At 54.2% G+C, this 24286-nt stretch overlaps 1 protein-coding gene and 2 long non-coding RNA genes across 11 annotated transcripts in view; 2 read left to right on the top strand and 1 right to left on the bottom strand.

Annotated features, from left to right (window-relative positions):
* Positions 1 to 4642, top strand: part of LOC102157639 (multidrug and toxin extrusion protein 2) — a 43143-nt gene extending 38501 nt beyond the window's left edge. For 4 of the 6 annotated variants that reach the window (XM_021067939.1, XM_021067937.1, XM_021067938.1 and 1 more), the window contains 4 exons: positions 1518 to 1625; positions 2493 to 2587; positions 3676 to 3730; positions 4016 to 4271. In XM_021067939.1, the coding sequence (XP_020923598.1) occupies positions 1518 to 1625; positions 2493 to 2587; positions 3676 to 3730; positions 4016 to 4254 (497 nt within the window). In that variant the 3' untranslated portion in view covers positions 4255 to 4271. Of the gene's footprint in view, positions 1 to 1517; positions 1626 to 2492; positions 2588 to 3675; positions 3731 to 4015 lie in introns of all 6 variants that reach the window. The other 2 variants (XM_013981366.1, XM_021067940.1) reach the window with 2 other exon arrangements.
* Positions 1 to 24286, bottom strand: part of LOC110256118 — a 44568-nt gene that overhangs the window by 16625 nt on the left and 3657 nt on the right. Inside the window, exons 2-3 of one of the 4 annotated variants that reach the window (XR_002337388.1) lie at positions 21520 to 21614; positions 2663 to 4026 (exon numbers count right to left, since the gene is read on the bottom strand). This is a non-coding gene — a long non-coding RNA (uncharacterized LOC110256118). Of the gene's footprint in view, positions 1 to 2280; positions 2566 to 2662; positions 4381 to 21519; positions 21615 to 24286 lie in introns of those variants that run through there. The other 3 variants (XR_002337390.1, XR_002337389.1, XR_002337387.1) reach the window with 3 other exon arrangements.
* Positions 21212 to 21829, top strand: LOC102157481. The gene is made up of 2 exons (XR_002337391.1): positions 21212 to 21444; positions 21542 to 21829. It is a non-coding gene; the product is annotated as an uncharacterized LOC102157481 (long non-coding RNA).

Genomic DNA, 24286 nt, shown 5'->3' with positions numbered 1-24286 from the left:
GTTGGGGTGACGGTAGCTGGGCCGAGAGCTTTGAAATCAGGACGTGTTCGTCCTGCTTGGCTCTTCTTTTTCCCTTTTGTCTTGACCATTCAGAGCCCCTGCGTTTCCACGGAATGTGAGGATCAGCTTTTCCATTTTTGCAAAAAAGCCCACTGGAATTTTCTTTTTTTAAGTCAGGGCTGCCCGAAAGCTGGAGACTGCTTTGGGGGGATACTGCCTTCTCAACGAGGCTAAGTCTTCTAATCCATGGGTGGGGACCGTCTTTGCATTCACGGGGGTCTTGCAGGTCTTCCGCCAATGCTTTGCAGTTGTCGCTGTACTAGTCTTCCGCGTCCTTGGTTAAATGTAGTCCTAGAGGGTTGATTCTTTTGGATGCTATTGGAAACAGAATTGTTTTCTTAATTTCCGTTTCAGATTGTTCTTTGCTGGTATGGTAATACACAACTGATTTGTGTGCGCTGAGCTTTCCAGTGAGCTGAATCCATTTATTTGCTCTAGTATTTTTTGTGAATTCTTTAGAACTTTCTCTATAGAGGATGCCATATGTCAACAGAAATCATTTTACTCCTTCCTGTCCAATTTTAATGCCTTTTATTTCTATTTTTTTTTTTTTTGGTCTTTTTCCCCCCCTTTCTAGGGCCGCTTCCCACGGCATAGGGAGGTTCCCAGGCTAGGGGTCTAATCAGAGCTGTAGCCGCCAGCCTACACCAGAGCCACAGCCATGCAGGATCCAAGCCACATCTGCGACCTACACCCCAGCTCACAGCAACGCCGGATCCTTAACCCGACCAAGGCCAGGGATCGAACTCTCAACCTCATGGTTCCTAGTCGGATTCGTTAACCACTGTGCCACTATGGGAACTCCTATTTCTATTTCTTGCCTTATTGTTCTATGATAAAATCTTAACCTTTTGTCTGTACCACCCACCAGTACTTTTAACTTAAAAAAGTAAGGTAAGGCTATAATCTATAGGGTGGGAGAGTTTCACAGAGGGTCTGTGCAGAAGTGCGCTAACCTTTCAGGTACATACGTCATTTAAATGTACGACATCAGATACGCTCTCCTGTCAGCTCCTTTACACACGGAGGAGCCAAGGCCTCAAGAGTTTAGATAACTCGACTCACAGACAGTAGGTGATAAGACAAGGTCCCGACCCAGGTGGCTGCCCCTAGAGCCACTCTCGTTTCTGCAGTGCGTGGTGTCTGTCTCACTCCAAGGTTTACGATTCCTTCATTCATCTCCCAGATGTGTGTGGGACCGGTGTGTGTGCGTGTGTGTGCACACGTGCATAGGCATGGATGCCCCATCTTCTTTTTCCACACATCTGTTGATGGACACTGAGGTTGCTTCCGTATCTTGGCTGTTGTACGTACTGCTGCTGAGAACGTTGGGATGCATGTGTGTTTTCGAACTAGTGTTTTGGCTTTTTTGGATGTGTGCCCAGGAGCGGAGTTGCTGGATCACGCGGTACTTCTATTCGTGGTCTTTTGAGAAACCTCCACGCTATTTTCCACAGTGGCTGCACCCGATTACATGCCACCGGCGTGCAGGAGAGCGCGCTTGTCGCCACATCCTCACCGGCGAGTGCTATTCCTGGTCTCCTTGGTGGTGGCCATGCTGACAGGTGTGCGGGGGTCGCTCGCTGCGGTTTGGATCTGCGTTTCCCTGGTGACGAGCGACGCTGAGCATCTCTTCGTGTGCCTGTTGGCCATCTTTATGTCCTCTTTGGCAAAATACCCAAGCAGTTCTGCCATGTTTTAATTGGGTTGTGGTTTTGGTTTTACGATGTTGAGAGAGGCGGGTTTCCAAGGGGGTTTTGAGCACGCTGGGGGCTCACACACTCTCCCCAGTCTGGGAGCTCCCGGTGGGGGTGGGCTCGCACCTGACTTGGCATCAAGCCTGGAGCCTTCAGGGCTGGAACGCTCTTCCCTGACCTCCGCCCCCCCCCTTTCTGCACCCCCCTGGGGCCAGCCTGCCCTCCCCTCTGCCCGCGGGCCCTGCCTGGAGCCCCACCACTGGCCCGTCTGCCCTCTGCCCGCACCCTCCTCCTGGCGGGGCTGCAGGTCACGGCTCGGCCCGCGTCCTGCTGGGCCCTGGTCACTCTTAGCAGCGTCGTGTTTCCTTGGCCACCGGGTGTCTCCCCAGGAGCTCCTAAGCCTCGTGAGGGCGCTGACCCCCTCGGCCTGTTCCTTCCCATGTTTCCAGCCCTTCCACCACCACCCAGCCCAGACAGAGCCCGGGAATACTCGTCGGGGCCGCATATAAAGCAGCAGACAGTCTGGGGGGCGCTTTTTATTGTGACTGATGGACCGACTGCCCCGGAGAGGCCAGGGCACGCAGGCGGCTGACCCTGGTCCCTAAGGACCGCGCGTCTCGGGGCGCTGTTCTAAGTGCCGTTCGCTGTGTGGACACCGCGGGGCCGGGACAGCGCTGCGCTGACGGTCGCAGGATGGAGAAAAGCGAAACGGGGTCCCTCGCTTTGCACCCGCAGGTCTCTGGTCCGGACTGACGGTCTGCGTGTCCCTGCAGACCCTCTTCTACCTGGTGCACATCTGGAGGACGGACTGGACCAGCGCCGCCCAGCAGGTGAGGGGCAGCGCGGCCCCGGGGAGGGGGCCCCTCGGGGTCAGAGGGCAGCCACGCACTGGCAGCCTGACTCACCTGGGCTCGTGGTGCGCGTCGCGTGTGGGTCGGGGCCGAAGAAGGTCTCACGCCAGCAGGTGTTTGTTCCGTCAATACTGAGCCCTTTGCGTCTGCTGGGGAGGCTCGGCCGGAACCAAACCAGCCTAGAAAATACTTTGCAGAGTTCCCGTCAGGGCTCAGTGGAAACCAGTCTGTCCAGCACCCGTGAGGACGCAGATTCCATCCCTGGCCTCTCTCAGTGGGCTAAGGATCTGGCGTTGCTGTGAGCTACAGTGGGGCTCGGATCCTGTGTCGCTGTGGCTGTGGTGCAGGCCGGCAGCTGTAGTTCCGATTCGACTCCTAGCCTGGGAACTTCCTTCTGCTGTGGGTGCCCCCCCCCAAAAAAAAAAAAAACCGCGGTGTCGTCGCCCTGGGCGAATAGCGGTGTGTCCTGTTTCTCCTGCTCTGTCGTCCGGATTAGGCCTCCTGAGAAAACCCCGTGGTCGGTGGTTCCCTGTAAGCAGGGCGAGCGGCCCCTGCCCCGTGGGAGGGACGCGGGACCGACCTGCGGGCAGAGGCCCGGGGGGGACCCTCGGCGTCTGGGCCCCGAGCGCCCTGTTAGCTGGTCGGGGTCTGGGGTGAGCGGCTGGGGGCGGGATCCCCGAGGAGAGGGGCCTGGGGATGGACAGAGGGCGGGCAGGTCCTGTCCGCCTCCCCCGGACTGACCTGCGGACACGGCAAGTGCCCAGGACGCCAGGCTGGACCCTCGGCCCTGAGCAGCCGTCGGCGCTCATCTTTAGACTTTCTTCCGTGCGTCGGTGGCGGGAACAGGGCGCAGCGCGGAACCTCGGTTTCGCTTGCGAGTCTAAAGCAGGGCCGCCTCTTGGGTCATTTTTGGGAGCGGCCAGTGGCGAGCCGAGTGCTGGGTGCGGCCCTGCCGTCCCTGGCGTTTTCCGGACGTGCTTGGATTGAAACCCCAAGCGGGAGCTTGAAGCGAGCTTCCCACCAGGCCCTGGGCTAACCTGACCACCCTGCCTTTACCTCTGCGACAGGCGCAGGTTCGAGCCGGGCTGCGCAGGGTCAGAGCGGCCGAGCCCACTGGCACAGGTAAGGCCCCCCCCCAACCCGTGCCCTCTGCTGCCACCTCACTCACCCGGGACCTCGCGCGGCCCAGGTGCTCAGGGCACACTGACAAGGGACAGGAGCTGCTGCCCTGTCTCTGCCCTTACCTGGAGACCCCGCCTGGGTCTCCTGGGGACGGCCGTTCTCGAGATCCCTCCGGCACCAGCCAGTGCTGCTGTCCCGGCCACAGCGTGTGCCTGTGTCACCTCCGGGAAGGTCCCTGTGCTCGGACTAGCACAGCGGGAACCGTCTCTCGTTCTCTGCGAACAGAGCTGCCCATCCTGGAAAAAGACGGGCCCCGCGGGGTGATCCTGCCGGACGTCGTCCGACCGGAGCGCCAGGCCACGCAGCTGATGGGGACGGAAGGCAGCGACCAGGACGCGGTGCCCACCGTCGGGGCGGTCCTGACTGGGGGCCAGCTGCTTCTCTACCGCGGGCTGGCTTGTGCCCTCGCGGTCGCTACTCTGGCCGCGGGAGTCGCAGTCAGGCTTCTCCACGGCCGCGGGTGACGCAGAGCCGTCGCCAGCCTGCGCCGCGGGGCCGCGCCTCGGCAGCCGCAGCGAGTTCGCCCTCAGCCGCGTGCCAAGGGGCATCAGCGACGGCTTCCTCGTTGTCCCGCGGCGACTTCGCGCTGTCTGGCGGGAGAGCGGGGGTTACAGTTCTAGAGACCCATCTTCCCCCAGCGCAACTCGGCCTCCGCGGGTGCTCCCTTCTGTCTTGTCTTGTGTTGAGGGTCTGTCCTCCCCCAGGACAGCGGGTCCCCGTCTGCCCAGACCCAGTGCGACAGCCTCTGCCTGTGGCGCTCCTCTCACTGAACCCGTCCCGCTGGGCGGGTGGACGGGGTGCTCGGAGGTCCTGTCTCGGGGAAGCTCTGATAAAATAAACACCTTAAATGTCGAATGTGTGTGCATAATATTTTTACCTAAATGATAACTTTTAGGATTTTTTTTTTTTTTTTTTTGCCTTTTAGCCAATTTTTGTTCGGCTTTCATGTTAATTAAAAAATAAGCCTATGCTCTCTCCCGCTGCCCAGGCCCCAAATGCCAGCAGGTGCGTCCCCACCTCCCTGGGGGGTTTAGAGCCTGGGACAGGGGATGTGACCGGCCCACACAGGCGGTCCTGAGAAGAGGGACGGCCGCCGGAGCTTCCCGACACGAAGCCCAGGGGACGAGCAGAGCGCAGCGCTGTTTCCAGCCCCCGGTGAGCAGCAGGCCCTGGGGGGAGCGCGGGCAGGGCAGTTATTCGAGAACACGGCTGGAAGGAACAAAGCCTGCGGGACAGTGCCGACCACTGTCCCCACCACATGGACCGCGATGCTGCGGGATAATCACTCAAGACACACGTACCGAGGGAACATTCGCCTCAAATTAACCTTCCGCGGGCACAATTCAGTGGCATTGGTTTTTTGGTATTTTGGTTTGTTTTGCTTTCTAGGGCCGCACCTGCGGCATATGGACGTTCCCAGGCCACGGGTCGAATCGGAACTACAGCTGCCGGCCTCCACCACCGTGCCAGCCACGCAGGATCCGAGCCGCATCTGTGACCCACACCACAGCTCACGGCAACGCCAGAGCCTTGACCCCCTGAGCGGGGACTGGGATCGAACCTGCATCCTCATGGATGCCCGTCAGATTCGCTTCCCCCGAGCCCGCCGGGAGCGTCTGTCGTTGCAGCCTCTGCATTTCTAATGCACGTCACCAAAGGTATCGTCACCTTCCACAAATTTCCTGGCCAATGTGTATCTTTTTTGGAGCAATGACCCATTTTTTAATTGAATCATGCGACATTCTGCTGTGAGCTCTGAGAGTTTTAATATGCTCTGGATGCCAGGCCCTTGTCAGATGGACGGTTTGCAAATATTTCCCCCCGTTCTGGAGGCTGTCTTTTCACTTCCTTAACAGTGTCTCCTCGGATGCCCAGAAGGTTTTCAGTTTTTTTCTAGGGCTGCACCTGCAGCGTATGAAGTTCCAGGCTAGGAGGTGAATTGGAGCTGCAGTTGCAGGCCTAGGCTGCACCAGATCCTTAACCAATGAGCGAGGCCAGGGATGGAACCCACAGCCTCATGGACCCTATGTCAGCTTTCTAACCCGCTGAGCTACAATGGGAATTCCTTTTTTTTCCTTGAAGTTTTCAATTTTGATGAAGCCCAGTTTATCTACTTTTTCCTGTGTTGCATCCACTTTTGACATGGCCAGAGCTCCACTGCCAAACTGTCAGGAAGAAACCAAGCACTTTCAAAATAGAAAAATACCGCAGAAGAAATTTAAGACCAGACCAGAGCCTGTGTAGTGTGATGGGTGAGGGGCCTGGAGGTCAGCATCCGTCCTCAGAAAAAGGCACATGGCACCACGGGTCATTCCCACGCTGCCCCCAGACTGTGGGGTTTGCACGCCCACCACCGAGTCCCCAAATCTCCCAGCGCCAGAGGACGATCCTGATGCCATCCAGCCCTGCCACGAACTACCCGGAGGGGGAGGCATCCAGCGGCTGTCCCCGACGTCAGAGCAGCTGTGGGCCCAGACCTCCCGCACCTTCCGCGGGCCAGCTGTGAACTGGCCCCTGACCCTTCGATTCTATCTGGGAGCCACCGAGAGTCACTTCATCAGCAACAAATAGTCAATGGGATCAAAGGAGAAGAAAGCACGGGACCCAAAGAGAAATCCTGGAGCTGAAGTAGTGTGACAGCAGAAATGAAAACGCCCCTGCAGAGTTTGTGGCCGCTGGGCCAGGCAGGAGAGCAGGCCGAGAACTGGAAGGCGGGAGGGCAGTGCTGACACCAACTGGGAGTGGACGACGCCATTCAAGGCTGACACTCGCTAACTGGAAACAGCATCAGACCCGCAAGCTAGGGAGCCAGGTCTCCAGAAAGGCTGCAGTGCAGGTGCCAGCCGCAGACAGCCGATGAGCACGTCAAAAGGTACCCAACAGTCTCAGCCATTTAGAAACACAAATTAAAACCACAAGGAGAGATCACCTGACAACCTATCACGACGGCTGCAACCGGAAAGTAACCGTTTTAAAAGTGAGTGTCGGTGAGGGGATGCAGTCAGGGGCACCGGCCGTGCCCTGCTGCCGAGGATGTAAACGGTGCAGCCACTGTGAAAACCCGGTTGGCAGCTCCCAACAAAGCTGAACGGAGAAGCCGCCTCTCAGCCGGCAGTTCTGCCTCTAGGCTATTCCCCAAAGACTTAAAAGCAGGGACTCAAAGAGATACTGTAAGCGAGAACCATGAGTGAGTGAGGGACCTTTAGAGGTCCTGCTCAGCCTCGGGTCAGCACTGGGGTGAGCCTTGCCCCCAAGCAAGTGACAGAGAGTGACCTTTGGCCCCTTCCCCCTCTCCTTTCTCAGTATGAAAGGAGCCTGAATTCGGACTGAGGCAAGATGGTTTTTGAGACACTAGTCTGCTAGCTTCTCAGCCTGCTAGCTTTCTGATCAAAGTCGTTATTCCTGCCTGAACGATGCTCTCTGAATGCATCGGCCTGTTGTGCGGCGAGCAGAGCGAACTTGGCTTTCGTAACACTTTTTGGAGAGCAGTCAGGAGCCTGGCTGGGGCAATTTTCTGGTACGTTCCTAGCAGCTGCCAGGACCACTCGTCCTGAGGCTCTTGCCCTCGAAACTCCCTCAAGTGGCACCGGCCGCCCCCGTGCTTGGCAGCTGGAGCAAGGAGTTGACATGTGGGAGCCAGCGGGCTCCACGCGGTCGGGTAGGCCGCTCTGGTGTGTGTCACCGGGAACACGCGCCTCTCAATGTGGACTCTTTCTTTAGGGAAAAGCCAGTTTGTCCTGCATCTGACCGCAGTACCGTGTGACAGAGGGGAACTCCTGGTGGCTTCTACCCGATGTGATCTGCGAACCGGTTCATTTGCTTTTGTTCTGCTTTCATCCACGACGGAATCTGCTCGCGCCTTTGGGACTGGAATTTGCGCTTTTTGTGCTTGGTGCTTCTTCAACTTATAAATACGGGAACGCCTCCATCTGTCCCTAAGGAAGGCCCTTCGGGGCGTATCTTAAACAGCTGGGCAAAAGAGAGCTGGGGCCTGGGACTAGGAAAGAGACGGTCGGCTACTGCCGCGGCGTGTGGTCCCCACAGGGGTTAGGATCTGGAGAGCAGTGGCCCCTGAGTGGCTCGCTTACACAATCCCGCAGTTAGAATGGTTTTGAGAAAGCGCAGGTGAAAAAGGTGAGATTGCAGACGTAGAAGCATTTACGTTATTGCATCAGGAGGAAAAGGAGTCAGACGGCTGCCGCCTTGTCTGAGGGCAAAACCGAGGGAGAACCGGCTCCACGAGCGGGGGCGGGAGTAAGTGTCAGCGAGGGCCTGCCGGCTCAAGCCTTGAACCCCTCCAGCCAGCCCCACTCGCCCTGTCGCTGAGCGAGCTCCCCTGCCAGGAGTGTTTTTACCCTCTCCTGTCTCCCCTCCTTAGGGGGGATCAACTAGAAGGTTCTATTGAACCCCTGGAGCTCAGGGAGTCTGGTTTGGTGTTACCATCTAAGACCCCACAGGGCACCCAAGTTGGACCCGGAGCCACGTCTGCAGCAGGACAGTCTCCCTTGTGCCACCGACCCGCAGGAGGCCTTAATGCAAACAGCCAGCTGCGGGGTTTCTATGGCACACAGGCCATTCTCGACTTCTGACGGGTTTAACTGGAAAAAGCTAAATCGTCCTACTTGCCCAGAGGCCCCCCTTCACCTGGCGGACCTTTTCACATCCAGCCCTGCCACCCGCCATCCCTCCCGGGCAGCCGTTCACACTCGTAGAACACGACGCTGGCTGGGACGACCCGAGGATGGTGCTGACAAGGCCAGAGAGGAGGCCCCGGCGGAAGAGCCCGGAAGCAAGTGTGGCGGCTGCCACTGCGGAGCCGGACTGGGGTCCCCTGATGGTGATACGCCCCTCCCCCCCCCCCGCACTACGGCCGGGCGTCTCGGTGGGTCTGCCAAGGGGGCTGCCTGGGCAAGGAGCTGAGACAAAGTCCAGGAGATGCACCAGAACCCAATGAGGACCCATCCGAGTTGGCAGGAGGAATCTATCCAGCTTATGGGCACTACACTGCTGCAGACCCTGAGGCCCCCGAAAATACGAGAATGGAAACAGAGCGCCCCAGATGTAAGAGGGGAATGACAACAGCGAGAGGGTGCTCGCCAAGTGTTCAGCCACAGGGACCAACGGCGGAAGCCAGAGGGTGTGAGACGAGGCTGCCTTCTGGCAGCAGCACTGGTTTCCCCGAAGCCAAGGCACCTAGTAAGAGAGGGAGCCACCCGGGCCTGGGGAGCAGAGCGCCCGAGGCTGGAGAGTAGGACAAAACCGCTAAAACAAAGGCGGGAGCCTCTGCTGGGAGAGCAAGAGAAGCCTCTGATGAGGAACGGAGAGGCCCAGGGGCTCCCTTGGACTTGAGGCGCCCAATTCCAACATCCCCACAGGAGCCCGGGTGACTCCGACGGCGGGGCCCGTGGACCGGCTTTCCGATAGATACGCGTGCGACACACCCTGTGGTAAACACCCGGGTGGCACAGGAAACACCCCATCCATCCCAGTTTTGGGAGTTTCTGGAGAAGGACCAGTTGCTCTTTCTTACAACGGCTAGAACGCCGATGAGGGGACCTCACCCTGAAACCCAGTTGCGTACACGCGCCAGCGCGTCCGATCCATCGTCTGGGCCGCGATCTTCTTTGTAAATTAAATGCTCAAGTCACTATTTTGCCAGAAGGGCTTGTCATCAGAGTCCCACGGGAGCGCACCGTGAGCCTACACATGGCACTCGCGGATGCCCCAGCAAAGGAGGCAGCGCCCCTTCCCCCAGAGGCCTGCAAAGAGGTGAGGCCGGAAGCATGGGCTGAAGGCACCCAGGGCGGCCCAGAACGCCTGGCTGATACAAATGCCGTCATAAAGGGATGCTGAGACACCTCATCTAAAACAGTGCCCTCTGAGGCAAGAGGCCAAAAGGGAGCTCAGCCAATTCTCGAAAAGTGTTTTTGTTTTGTTTTGTTTTTGTCTTTTTAGGGCTGCACCTGAGGAATATGGAGGTTCCCAGGCCAGGGGTTGAATCGGAGCTACAGCTGCCAGCCTGCACCAGAGCCACAGCAAACACAGGATCTGAGCCGCGCCTGCGTCCTACACCACAGCTCACGGCAACGCCGGATCCTTCACCCACGGAGCAAGGCCAGGGATCAAACCCGCAACCTCATGGTTCCTAGTCGGATTTGTTTCCACTGCGCCACGACGGGAATGCCTCGAAAAGTTTTTGAAAACAGGTTTGATTAAACCTTGCAGCTCCCCACATGACATCCCATCCTCCTGGTAAAAAAAAAAAATCCAAACCCAGCAAGAGTATCGTTTTGCCCAAGACGCGAGGGCTGTTACCGAGACGGCCCACGATTTGCACCCTGTGGTTCTGACCCACCCCCTACTCACACCTGTGCCGGGAGAAGGCGGCTGGGTGACGGTTTTAGACTCGAAAGGTGCTTTTCTCTGCATCCCTATTGCAAAAGAATCACAGCAGCTGCTGGGCCTGGAATGGGAGGGCCCAGAAACAGCACTGCCCGGCAGTCCTGCCCAAGGATTTCAGAGTCCCCCTACCTCGTTTGGGGGAATGCTGGCCAGGGACCTTGGAAACTTCACACAGGACGAAGGACTCTTACCCACCATGCGGATGGACGGCCTGCTCACGGCAAGCCCGCCCTACCATGCGTGTCGGCAGAAGATCCGCAGAAGCCGGCTCCTCCCAGACGGAGGCTCCAGTCTGAAAGCAACGAGTCTCGCGTCTGGGTTTGGCCCTTTCCCAAGGACAGCGGAGTCTTCTGCCCGAGACAGCAAACAGGCACCTGCAGGCTTGGGCGCACCTGAGACTCGCCGGCACCCGCGAGGGTTTCTGGGAATGGCAGGATTCTGCAGGATCTGGACCCCCTCATCGGATGCGCTCATCGTCAAAGCCCCTCTGAGGCCTTAAAGGGACATGACCTTGAGCCCCTCACGTGGACTACGGAGCGCCAAAGAGCCTTGGCGACGAGAAAGACAAGGTCAGTGGAACCCCGGCCTGGGGACTGCCAGACCTAAGAAACCTTTCAAATGGGGCGTCCATGAGATACATCTCGGGGTGTTCACTCAGTCCCCGGGGAGTCTCCCCCGGCCTCTGCCTGCTTCTCAAAACAGCTGGAGCAGACTGCCTCCGAGCTCTGGCAGCTACCTGTGACCCGCCCGAGGAAGCTGAGACGTTTACCCCGGGGCCGCCCACCTCTGTGTGTGTCCCTTGTCCTCTCTTTACCGGAACAACAAGGGGGCTACTGGCTGACCCCCAGGAGGACGGGAAAGCACCAAGCCGTCCTCTTAGACAACTCTCACTACGACTTCAAGTCACTTCCGCCCCAAGTCCAGCCGCGCTGCTCCCGGTCGATGCCGCACCGTCCCCAGAGCGCGGCTGCCTCCGTGTCGCTGGGCTGGTGAGCTCCAGGACACGGGACCCGACGGACCAGCCCTTGGCTGAGCCACACGTGGGACGGTTCACGAGGCAAACGGCTTCATGGACCGAGGGCGGCGTCGCCATGAGGATGCGCTGGTGACCCTTGAAAATGCTGCTGAAGCAAAAGCCCTGCCGCCCGGGAGCTCGGCTCAGAAGGCAGAGACCAGGGCTCTGACAGGAGCCCTGCGGCCACCGGGGGAAAATGCAGACACACGGGCACAGACCCTAAGCGTGCCGTCTCCGGGGCGCACGCCCTCGGGGCAGTCCGGAGACAGGGGCTCCCCACTTCAAACCATAAAGACACAAAACCTGTCCCTGTCAGAGGCAGTCCATACGCCCTCACAAGCGGCCAGGATGCCCCGCCCAGGCCACCGAAAGGGCGACGCTCAGGGAATGAAATGCAAGCGGACAGCTGAGCAAGCTGCAGAGGAGCCGCAAAGGAAGGCGGTTCTCCAGCCGTCAGGGTCCCTTCGCCCGGACGGACTTGTCAGAATAGCAGCCGGTACATCCAGAAAAGGACCAGGAGAGGGCCAGAGAGTGGGGTTCAGTCTTGACCAGGCCTCGCCTGGCTGGAAATGCAGGGCACGAGGAGGTGTTTCAACCCCCGAGACCCTCCTGGACCCAGTGCTCCAGCGCATTCCTAAGCGTCCCGCGACGGGAGAGGTGCCAGCTTGCCACGGATTCAAAAACTGATGATGAGATCTGACCTATAAAGCACCATCCAGCGAGTCGCTCAAAACTGCATGCTTTGTGCTCAAATAATCCAAAGGTTGCTGTGAGGCCTCCCCAGATGGGGACCCAACACAGAGGGACCTGCCCCCCAGAAGACTGGCAAATAGAATCGAGCTGCAGGACCTTTCCGATACCTGCTAGTATTTGTGGGCACTTTTTCAGGATGGGTGGAGGCCGATCCTATCAGCACAGAAAAAGCCTCCAAGGTGGCTAAAGCCCTCCTGAAGGAAATCGGGCCCCGAGGTGGGCCCCCTAACTCCCTTCGAAGGGACAATGGGCCTGCTTCTGTCCCTAGCACGGCCCAGCAAGTGCCGAAAGCCCCGCCCGTTAATTGGGAGCGACATTCACCCTGGAGACCACGAGCCCCAGGAAAGGCCGAGAAAACGAGCCGACGCTAAAGAGGAGCATGGCTCAGAGTGTCAGGAGACCATTTACCTGGGGATGAGGCCGGGCCGGCTGCCCTGCTGTGGGTCACAGCGGCTCCCAGAAGCAGGCTTGACTGAAGCCCCCTCGAAACAGTGTGTGGTGGGGGCGGGGGGTGGGGTGTGTCTGTCTGTCTGTCTGTCTCTAAGTGCTCTGAAAGTTCCAGCAGTTGCCAACCATGCCAGGACTCTGGGCACTCCGCCAACCTCTGTTCAGGAGTTTGCTTCCAGCAGGTCTGCCCATGCACCTGAGGTAGCTTACACCCTTTCTGACCTGGAGACGGAGTCCTCCGTACACCTGGAGAGAAGAAGGGCCCGAGCGCCAGCTGACTGCAGGTGGGCAGGACCCCACGTGGCGTTACCGACACGCACTCACCCGTCAGGTTATAGCCGGAGTAAAGCCTCGGATTCGTCACGGTCAGAGGAGCCCCACTGCCACCAGGCAATGACCTGACTCCCGAGGGGCCCAGGGAGCCATGGGTTTGCGACCCCTTCAAAGACATATGGTTGCTCTGGAAAAAGGATAGGTGCTGAGATCAGAGCTTCAGTGGAGCAGGAATTTTACTAGGTTTAAATAGTTGAAGGTAAAGAGACCTGTATTGCTTCCTATTCCCAGAACAAGGCTGATGAGTCCCATCCATCATCACCCCCCACCGCCCATGGTCGGCAGGAAGTCGCCAGGAAGGTCGAGGCCCCCTTCCCACGAGCCCGTGGAATGGACGTGGACGGGGGGAGCTGTGAGCGACAGACCGCCAGTGAGCGACCTTTAGTGGCCCTGCTCAGCCACGGGTCAGCACTGCAGTGAGCCCTGCCCCCACGCAAGTGACAGCTCGTGAGTGACCTTTGGCCCCTCCCCCTCCCCTTCTCAGTGCAAAGGAGCCCGAATTCGCTCTGAGGCAAGACGGTTTTTTGAGACCCCCGTTTGCCACCTTCTTAGTCTGCTAGCTTTCTGATTAAAGTTGTTATTCCTGAATTTGCTGGCCTGTCATGCCGTGAGCAGAGCCACCTGTGGTTTAGTGTCGGGGGAGGAGGAAATGGGGCGCTGTTACTCAGTGGGTGCAGAGTTTCTGTTTGGGGTGAGAAAAAGATTTGCAAGTGGAGAGCAGTGGCAACGGAACAAGCTCTTGAATGTAGTTAATGCCTGGGACATCTACCCTTCAAAATGACGAAAGTGACAGAGTTTATGCTGTGCATATTGTCAGACAACGAAAAAGATGAAAGGCAGGAAAATGAACGCCAGCGCATGTGCTGCTGTTCTGGGGAAAAGGAACAGGACAAAGGGAAGCAAAGAGGTCAAGCAAGAAAAACAGCATGACGTCTGTGCCCCAAAAAGCAGTACAAAGGCGCATGTAGCCTGACGAGGGTCCTGTCCTCTGATCATTTCTAGTCAGAGAAAGACAAACATCAGATGATATCACTTACATGCGGAATCTAATAAGAAATGAGACAAAAATTATAAAACAGAAACACGCTCACAGATGTCAAAACCAGTCTTACTGTTACCATAGGGGAAACCGGGGGGGCTTAGGAGGATGGGAATAACCTATACACACACTGACACAGAAGAGAGACGGGAAGAACCCACCGTAGAGCACGGGGAGATCTACTCAACAGTCTGTTACAACTTACATGGGAAAAAAGAACGGAGGTGTGTGTACACACACCCACACACACACCCACACCCACCCCCGAACTGATTCACTTGGCTCTACACCTGAAACCAATACAACACTGGCAGTCAACTAAACTTCAACAAAACTTAAAAAGGAAAAGAAAAACAGCAAAACCCCACAAACACATGGAGACTACAGAATATGCTATAAACAACCAATGGATCACTGAAGAAATCAAAGAGGAAATGAAAAAATACCAAGACGGGAATGAAAATGGGAACCTCAACAATCCAAAATTTAGGGGACACAGCAGAAGCAGGTCCAAGAGGGAAGTTAATAGCAATACACTCTTACTCCTGGAAACAAGAAAAATCCCAAACGACCTCACTCTACCCCTGAAGCAACCAGACAAAGAACAGACAAAACCTAAAGTTGGTAGAGGGAAAGAAATCAGAAAGATCAAAGCAGAAATAAATGAAATAGAGACAAAGAAAATAATAGAGAAGATGAATGAAATGAAAGATGGTTCTTTGAAAAGATAAAACCGATAAACCTTTAGCCAGACTCATCAGGGAAAAAAAAAAGTGAAGGCAAATCAATACATTAGAAATGAAAAAGGAGGAGTTAAAACTGACATCATGGAAATACAGCAGATCAGAAGAGGCTGGTACACCAACCACATGCCAAGGAAATGGACAACCTAGAAGGAACGGACAAGTTCTTCGAAAGGTGCAATCTTCCAGGACCGACCAAGCACAAATACTGAAATTAAAACTGTGATTACCAAAGTCCAGGACCACACGGCTCCACAGGCAAATTCTATCAAACACTTAGAGGAGAGTTAATGCCTACTCTTCTGAAACTATTTTCAAAAACTGTAGAGGAAGAAATGCTTCCAAACTCATCCTACGAAGCCTCCGTCATCCTGATAACAAAACCAGACAAAGATACCTTGAAAAAAGAAAATCACAGGCGAATATCACCAATGAAAACAGATGCCAACGTCCTCAACAACCAGATACTAGCAAACCAAACCCAACGGTACATTAAAAGGCTCATACACAAGGATCAAGTGGGATTCATCCCAGGAATGTAAGGACCTTCTGACACCTGCAGATCAATCAGGGTGACACACCACACCACATTAACCAAGTGAAGAGTAAGAACCACACGGTCATCTCAATAGATGCAGAGAAAGCTTCTGACAAGATCCACCACCCACCTATGATAAAACCTTCCAGAAAGTGGGCCTAGAGGGAACCCACCTCAACGTCATAAAGGCCATATATGACAGACCCGCAGCTCACATCATTCTCAATGGTGAAAAGCTCAAAGCATTTCTTCTAAGATCAAGCACAAGACAAGGATGTCCACTCTCACCACCGCTGTTCAACATAGTTTTAGAAGTCCTAGCCTTGGCAATTAGGGAAGAAAACCACATATAAGGAATCCAAGCTGGAAAACCATAACTAAAACGTTCGCTGTCTGGAAATGATATGATACTATACATAGAAAATCATAAAGATGCTACTAGAAACCTACTAGAGCTCATCAATGAATTCAATAAAGTTGCGTCATGTAAAATTAATACACAGAAATCGCCTGCATTTCTATACACTACAATGAGAGTTCAGAAGGAGAACGTAAGGAAACAATCCCACTTGCCATCACATCAAAAAGGGTAAAATATCTAGGAATAAACCTACCTAAGGAGGAGGCAAAGACGTGTGCTCTGCAAAGTACAGGATGGTGATGGAAGAAATAGACAACACAATCGGAAAGATACACCATGTTTGGGGATTGGAAGAATCAATACTGTCAAAATGGCTATATTACCCAGGGCAAGCCACAGATTCAGTGCAATCCCTAGCAAATCACTAATGACATTTTCTTCAAAGAACTGAAGGAAAAAATAATTTTTAATTTGTATAGAAACACAAAAGACCCTGAACAGACAAGGTAATCTTGAGAAAGAAATATGGTGCTGGAGGAATCAGGCTCCCTGAGTTCAGAATATACTACAAAGGGAGTTCCCGTCGTGGCTCAGTGGTTAACAAATCCAACTAGGAACCATGAGGTCGTGGGTTCGATCCCTGGCCTTGCTCAGTGGGTTAAGGATCTGGTGTTGCCGTGAGCTGTGGTGTAGGTCGCAGACGCGGCTCAGATCTCGAGTTGCTGTGGCTCTGGCGTAGGCCAGTGGCTACAGCTTCGATTAGACCCCTAGCCTGGGAACCTCCATATGCCTCAGGAGCGGCGCAAGAAATGGCAAAAAGACAAAAAAAAAAAAAAAAAATACTACAAAGCTACAGGCCTCAAAACAATATGGTACTGGCACAAAACAGACATACGGATCAGTGGAACAGGATAGAAAGCACACAACTAAACCCACACACCTGTGGTTTACTAAGCTATGACAAAGGAGGCAAGAATATACAAGGCGGGAAAGACAGTCTCTTTAATAAGTGGTGCTGGAAAAACTGGACACTTACATGTAATAGAATGAAATTAGAACATTCTCTAACACCATTCACAAAAATAAACTCAAGATGGATTAAAGACCTAAATGTAAGGCTGAATATGAAAAAACTCTTAGAGGAAAACATAGGAAGAACACTCTTTGACATAAATTGCAGTGATATTTTTTGGACCCACTTCCTAGAGTAATAAAAATGAAAACAAAAATAAATGGGGAGTTCTTGTCATGGCTCAGGGGTTAATGAATCTGACTAGGAACCATGAGGTTGTGGGTTCGATCCTTGGCATCGCTCAGTGGGTTAAGGATCTGGCGTTGCTATGAGCTGTGGTGCAGGTTGCAGACACGGCTCAGATCCTGCGTTGCTGTGGCTGTGGCGTAGGCCGGCGCCTACAGCTCTGATTAGACCCCTAGCCTGGGAACCTCCACATGCTGTGGATGTAGCCCTAGAAAAGACGAGAAAATAAAAGTCATAAAAATAAACAAATGGGACCTAATTAAACTTAAAAGCTTTTTTGCACAGCAAAGGAAACTACAAACAAAACAAAAAGACAACCCACAGAATGGGAGAACATATTTGCAAACGATGCACCCACAAGGGATCAATTTCCAAAATGTACAAACAACTCATGCAGCTCCATATCAAAAAACAAACAAACAAAAAATGGGCAGAAGATCTAAGTAGACATTTCTCCAAAGAAGACACACAGGTGGCCAAAACACACATGAAAAGATGCTCAACATTGCTAAATACTGGAGAAATGCGTATCAAAGCTACAATGAGATACCACTTCATACTGGTCAGAACGGCCATCATTGCTAAGTCTACAAATAATGAAAAGGGTGAAGAGAGAAGGGATCCCTCCCACACTGTTGGTGGGATGGTAAATTGGTGCAACCGCTACAGAAAACAGTATGGCGCTTCCTCAAAAAACTAAAAGAGAACTACCATGTGAACCAGCAATCCCACTCCTGGGCATATATCTGGACAAAACTCTAATACAAAAAGATCCATGACCCCCTATGTTCATAGCAGCACTATTCTCAATAGCCAGAACATGGAAACAGCACAAATGTCCATCAACAGATGAATGGATAAAGAAGGTGTGGTACATATATACAATGGAATACTACTCACCCATAAAAAGGAACGAAATAATGCCATTTGCAGAAACATGGTTGCAACTAGAGACTCTCACACTAACTGAAGTCAGTCAGAAAGAGAAAGACAAACACCCTATGATGTCACTCATATGTATAACCTAAAATATGACACAAATAAACCTATCTACAGAATAGAAACAGACTCAGAGACATAGAGAACAGACCTGTGGTTGCCAAGGGTTGGGCGGGGAGTGGGATGGATGGGGAGTTTGGGGTTCGTAGATGCCAACTATGACATTCAGAGTGGATGAGCAATGAGGTCCTGCTGTGCAGCACAGGCAACTCTATCCAGTCTCCTGGGATAAACCAGGATGGAAGAGAAGATAAAAGAAGAACGTACATGTACGACCGAGTCACTTCAGTGTGCAGGAGAAATTCGCACAACACTGTAAATTGATGATGCTGTAATAAAGTTTTTTTAAATTTAAAAACCAATTAAAAGCTATTCTGATGACGGGGGTGGAGGGGATTATATACATACGTGAAAAAGCAACTGGCCCGTCCATGCCCCAGAGAATGTGCTACAGGCCGTGACATGGCCAAGAACTCTCCAGGGCAGCAGTTATCCCAGAAACGGAGAGTTAGGCGAAGACCACACCCGAAGCTTGCATCTCTGTGGACCCCCATCAGGGACTCACAACTTGGAGACGGTCCCTTGACCCTTTGAAAGCCAGAGTGTCACAATGTGACCCCACATTCACTTTGTTAAAAAATGTCTATGATAGAGATTCCCATGCTTTCTTGGTTAATGGCACTCTTAGTGTTGCAGTGTTTTTCTTCAGGGCACCCCAAGGACAAAAGACATACCTGTTTGTAACTTAGGTCTAAACAAGTTAATAATTACCTATGTGCTAACACTTTAGCAGCTGCTTTAAAACAATACACATACATTTTAAAAGATTATAGTGTCTTTCGGTCTCATTCTTTAATAACCGCCATTACTTCCTAGTGGGACGCCTGAACCTGTCGGGCACTTAACTTCTCAGACGCTGGGGTCGGGGTGGACCTGCTACCCTCACTTCCTATTTCACGCTGACTTCACACAGTAACTTTTTATCACAGCAACTGCTGACATCAGTTTTGCAAAGATAACGGTAGCGTGACGAAAGACACGATGCGTGTAATGTTAGAACTGTGAGTACCTTTAGCTGACAGCTTGCGTGGTGGCTGACAGGTGTCACACCTCATTCTGTTGCCCTTGAAATTTTCATGTACCCTGAATCATCCCTATGGATGTACTGCTGTCCCCTGAGCACCGTGGCCCAGAGTTTGGGAGCCAAACTCAGTAGGCGCACAAAGAAAGAAGCCTGGAAGTTTACAGCATGTTAACAGTAGATACTTCAGAGGTATGCGGGGTTTTTTGTTTGTTTCTTTTGCCTTTTAGGGCCGCACTTGCAGCATATGGAAGTTTCCGGGCTGGGGGTTGAATCAGAGCTACAGCATTACTTATACAGTGAGGAAAGCAAACAAGTAGGCAGCTGCCAAATTCCCCAAAATCAAAAATGAAAGCAGGGAGTTCCCACTGTGGCTCAGTGGAAATGAACCCACTAGCATGCATGAGGACGCAGGTTCAATCCCTGGCCTCACTCCGAGGGTTAAGGATCCGGCACTGCTGTGAGCTGTGGTGTAGGTCGCAGGTGGGGCTCGGATTGGACCCCTGCCTGGGAACCTCCATATGCCTCGGGTGCGGCCCTAAAAAGACAAGACAAAGAGAAAAAAGGCAACGACAAGTGTGGTGTTTGCAGTCAGCGGGGTGTTACGCAGAAGGGGAAGTGGCTGAATTACGGATGCCTGCTCTCACGTGGGTGGATTTCACAAGAGCGAAGCTACATTCAAGAAATGGGGAACAAAGAAGCATGTAAGAACGGCTCCACTTAGATAAGTGGGAAAAACATGCAAAACTCAAGCACAAAACAGATGTTTATGGAAGCACTTATAGATAACAAAACGAGCAGAATCGAGCGAGTGGTGTGGGTTCGATCCCTGACCTGGCACGGTGGGTTAAGGATCGGCATTACTGCAGCTGCGACACAGGTCATAGCTCTGGCTCTGATTTGATCCCTGGCCCAGGAACTCCCATGTGCTGCGGGTGCAGCCAAAAAAAGTATGTTGTCATGGAGTTCCCATCATGGTGCCTCAGAAACGAATCCGACTAGTATCCTTGAGGATGTGGATTCAATCCCTGGCCTCGCTCAGTGGGTTGGGATCTGGCAGTGGCTGTGGTGTAGGCCGGCAGCTGCAGCCCTGATTCGACCCCTAGTCTGGGAACCTCCAGATGCTGTGGGTGCGGCCCTTTAAAAAAAAAAAAAAGGCAAAAAAAGCATGTTGTCAGGATAACATGCTAGTAAACCACAATAATTATCTCAGGAATTAAGAAAACTTTAACAGGTTACTGCTCACGTTAAAAGGCATACTATTTAAAGACTCCTGTATAGTAGGCTGGTATGTGTTTTCAAAAGACTTTTTCTTAATATACAGCGCTTTACTAAAGATTAAAAACATTACAACCACAAAAAAAAAAAAAGAAGAAGAAGGAGGAGTATGAACACTCCAAAGGGACAATCGGATTTGTACATTTAAAAGCCACAGGAGCATTCACGTCGAGGAGAAATTTTTACTTAAAACTCGGGCGCCCTGCAAGGTCTCCAACAGGACACTGCGGACCTTCCCAATGATGGGCACACACTGGCATCGGAAGCACCGCAGCGGGTGGAAGCCGCGGACCAGGCGAGGCGGCGGCGTCGCGAGCGCCCCGTTTAGGATCGTCGTCAGCTTTGTGACCATGACGGGTCCGCAGGATCATCGCCCACGCGGCGCGGGGGCGGTGGGCGCGCCTCCCGGCTTAGTTCCGGTCCTTGAAAACATTTCTTTTTTTTTAATAATTTTTTTTATTTTCCCACTGTACAGCAAGGGGGTCAGGTTATCCTTACATGTAAGAAAACATTTCTTAAAAGGGAGGCGAAAGGGAGAGAGCGAGGGCTAAACCGACGCCGCCACAGAGAAGTCCCCCTTGCGACAGGTGCAGGCGAAACCGAGGTTCCGCGCTGCGCCCTGTTCCCGCCACCGACGCACGGAAGAAAGTCTAAAGATGAGCACCGACGGCTGCTCGGGGCCGAGGGTCCAGACTAGCGTCTTGGGCACTTGCCGTGTCCGCAGGTCAGTCCGGGGGAGGCGGACAGGACCTGCCCGCCCTCTGTCCATCCCCAGGCCCCTCTCCTCGGGGATCCCGCCCCCAGCCGCTCACCCCAGACCCCGACCAGCCAACAGGGCACTCCGGGCCCAGACGCCGAGGGTCCCGCCCGGGCCTCTGCCCGCAGGTCGGTCCCGCGTCCCTCCCACGGGGCACGGGCTGCTCGCCCTGCTTACAGGGAACCACCGACCACGGGGTTTTCTCAGGAGGCCTAATCCGGACGACAGAGCAGGAGAAACAGGACACACCGCTATTCGCCCAGGGCGACGACACCACGGCTTTTTTTTTTTAGGGGGGCACCCACAGCAGAAGGAAGTTCCCAGGCTAGGAGTCGAATCGGAACTACAGCTGCCGGCCTGCACCACAGCCACAGCGACACAGGATCCGAGCCCCACTGTAGCTCACAGCAACGCCGGATCCTTAACCCACTGAGAGAGGCCAGGGATGGAACCTGCGTCCTCACGGGTGCTGGACAGACTGGTTTCCACTGAGCCCTGACGGGAACTCTGCAAAGTATTTTCTAGGCTGGTTTGGTTCCGGCCGAGCCTCCCCAGCAGACGCAAAGGGCTCAGTATTGACGGAACAAACACCTGCTGGCGTGAGACCTTCTTCGGCCCCGACCCACACGCGACGCGCACCACGAGCCCAGGTGAGTCAGGCTGCCGGTGCGTGGCTGCCCTCTGACCCCGAGGGGCCCCCTCCCCGGGGCCGCGCTGCCCCTCACCTGCTGGGCGGCGCTGGTCCAGTCCGTCCTCCAGATGTGCACCAGGTAGAAGAGGGTCTGCAGGGACACGCAGACCGTCAGTCCGGACCAGAGACCTGCGGGTGCAAAGCGAGGGACCCCGTTTCGCTTTTCTCCATCCTGCGACCGTCAGCGCAGCGCTGTCCCGGCCCCGCGGTGTCCACACAGCGAACGGCACTTAGAACAGCGCCCCGAGACGCGCGGTCCTTAGGGACCAGGGTCAGCCGCCTGCGTGCCCTGGCCTCTCCGGGGCAGTCGGTCCATCAGTCACAATAAAAAGCGCCCCCCAGACTGTCTGCTGCTTTATATGCGGCCCCGACGAGTATTCCCGGGCTCTGTCTGGGCTGGGTGGTGGTGGAAGGGCTGGAAACATGGGAAGGAACAGGCCGAGGGGGTCAGCGCCCTCACAAGGCTTAGGAGCTCCTGGGGAGACACCCGGTGGCCAAGGAAACACGACGCTGCTAAGAGTGACCAGGGCCCAGCAGGACGCGGGCCGAGCCGTGACCTGCAGCCCCGCCAGGAGGAGGGTGCGGGCAGAGGGCAGACGGGCCAGTGGTGGGGCTCCAGGCAGGGCCCGCGGGCAGAGGGGAGGGCAGGCTGGGCCCAGGGGGGGCAGAAAGCGGGGGCGGAGGTCAGGGAAGAGCGTTCCAGCCCTGAAGGCTCCAGGCTTGATGCCAAGTCAGGTGCGAGCCCACCCCCACCGGGAGCTTCCCGACTGCGGTGAGTGTGTGAGCCCCCAGCGTGCTCAAAACCCCCTTGGAAACTGCCTCTCCAACTGCTGTGGGGGAGAGATTACTGGGAACCAAAGGCCCCCCCAAATACAAACAATGCCTGTCTCCTTAACAAAGGGCCCCCCACGTACAAACAATGCCCCTCTCCTGAAGCACTGAGGGATCCTTATGTCTCCAAGAGGAAAGAGCTGCTCACATCCCCAGCGGGGCACAGGCAGGCTGTGTAGACCTGAGCTGGGACAGGGCATGAACCGGGAGTCAGCCTGAGCTCATCCTCCCGCATCTGGGCCACTCTGGGAAAGGAGCACGGAGGCAGGTCCTCCCACAGACCTGGCATTTAACGGGAATTGGCTCTGGCACCGAGCAGCAGGCAGGCTGACTGTCTACACCCTGGGACGGACGGAGCCCGCTGCCAGGAATCCATCCTGAGGAGAGGCTGGATAGGGGGACAGACTCAGCATCACCCCGCGTTTCTCAATCACAGAAGAAGTGCTGGAATACAAAGCATTCGGAACGGCTGAGAGACGACACCTTGAAATGCCTCAGCTTTTACATGTGAGGTGTGAACGAGAGGTAATTTTAACTTTCTTCGTGTTTTTATGTTTTTTCAGCAAATTTCCCTATTGCATAACTTTAAACATTTAAAAGCAGGTGCTGTTTAACAAACCTGAGTACCTGCTCAATACAACAGCAAGAAGCACTTTGAAGGACAGGAAGGGAATCTGATCCGTTCTTATGCTAAAGGAGCTTGGAGTCTGAGACGAGGTCCTTGAGGTGTTTTGCTTTTTTCAAGTGAAGCCGCTTATGCAACCCCAGCAGCTCATCGGGGCAGAGGCTCCTGCTGCTTGGCGGAAGAGAATGTCCCCTGTGTCCAGGACGGGGGTGGGTAGAAATGAGACAGTAATAAATAGGTGACAGGTCTGTGTCCCAAAGAGAGTATGACAAAGTCCACCTTGACATGCATCTGATACCCGCAGGCGCCCAGTGCCCCATGGTCACCCAAGAGAGATGACGCCGAGGTCAGTTACTCATTAAGCCATCAAAGGACAGCAGTTCCAGAAAGTCGTGGTAAAGCCACGGAGCACCTGTGTGTGTGTGTGTGTGACACGGAAGGCTCTCGATGGCTGTAGGACTGAAATTCCACAGAGCAGCAGGGGCAGATGCAGACCCGTCTGCATGGTGAAAAGCTACTGGCTGGACCCAGAGCAAAAGCAGTCCCTCAAGGACCTTCGCCAGCATTTGGTCCATCCTGCTCTCAGACTTTTCTGAAGGAGGTAAAAGCCTGGTCACTGCAGGGAATGCAGATGTGGGTGTCACCACACAGCCACCTGCCCCAGAAGCACGTGACAGGCTGTGCTGCAGAATTATGCACGCGTAGAATCTGGACAAGATGGATACATTTCTGCAACTCTGTATCATTTGCCGAGTTGACCCCCCCCCGAAGATAATAAAGTCTAAAGGAACTTGATTTTCAGAGAAGAAACTGTGAAAGCTGCAACGACAAACTCCTCAAAAACACCAGCCGTGACAACCGCACAGAATTCCACCCGCGTTTTATCAGACAGACCTTTCCTGTGTTTTGGAAACGTTTCAGAGCCTTCATAAAGGAAATAGCTTTCATTTTCTTTATGTACAGTATGCGTGTAACATGAATGCCATCACCATCAACCCTTAGGAAGATGTTACACAAAAAACTGAAGCCACGATCAATGTTACCTGAAACCACCATTGCATAATTCTTAAGTCAAATATTAACATAATCCAGCAGCTCAGAACAGCACATTATATTCAGGATTACTTAACACGAGGAAACCACTTAATATGGTTTATCATCCCAGCACATTTAAGAACAATGAGAGGGTCACCGCCAGAGGCACCAAAGAGTCAAGACAGGAGTTCCCGCTGTGGCTCGGGGGGTTAAGAAGCGGACTAGTATCCACGAGGATGTGGATCTGATCCCTGGCCTCACTCAGTGGGTCGAGGATCTGGCATTGTCGTGAGAGGTGGTGTAGGTTGCG

This window comes from Sus scrofa, chromosome 12, assembly GCF_000003025.6.
Source record: "Sus scrofa isolate TJ Tabasco breed Duroc chromosome 12, Sscrofa11.1, whole genome shotgun sequence".
NCBI classification, from domain to species: domain Eukaryota; kingdom Metazoa; phylum Chordata; class Mammalia; order Artiodactyla; family Suidae; genus Sus; species Sus scrofa.
Note: the sequence above shows the minus strand (reverse complement) of the source record. Positions and strands in the feature narration are given on the sequence as shown.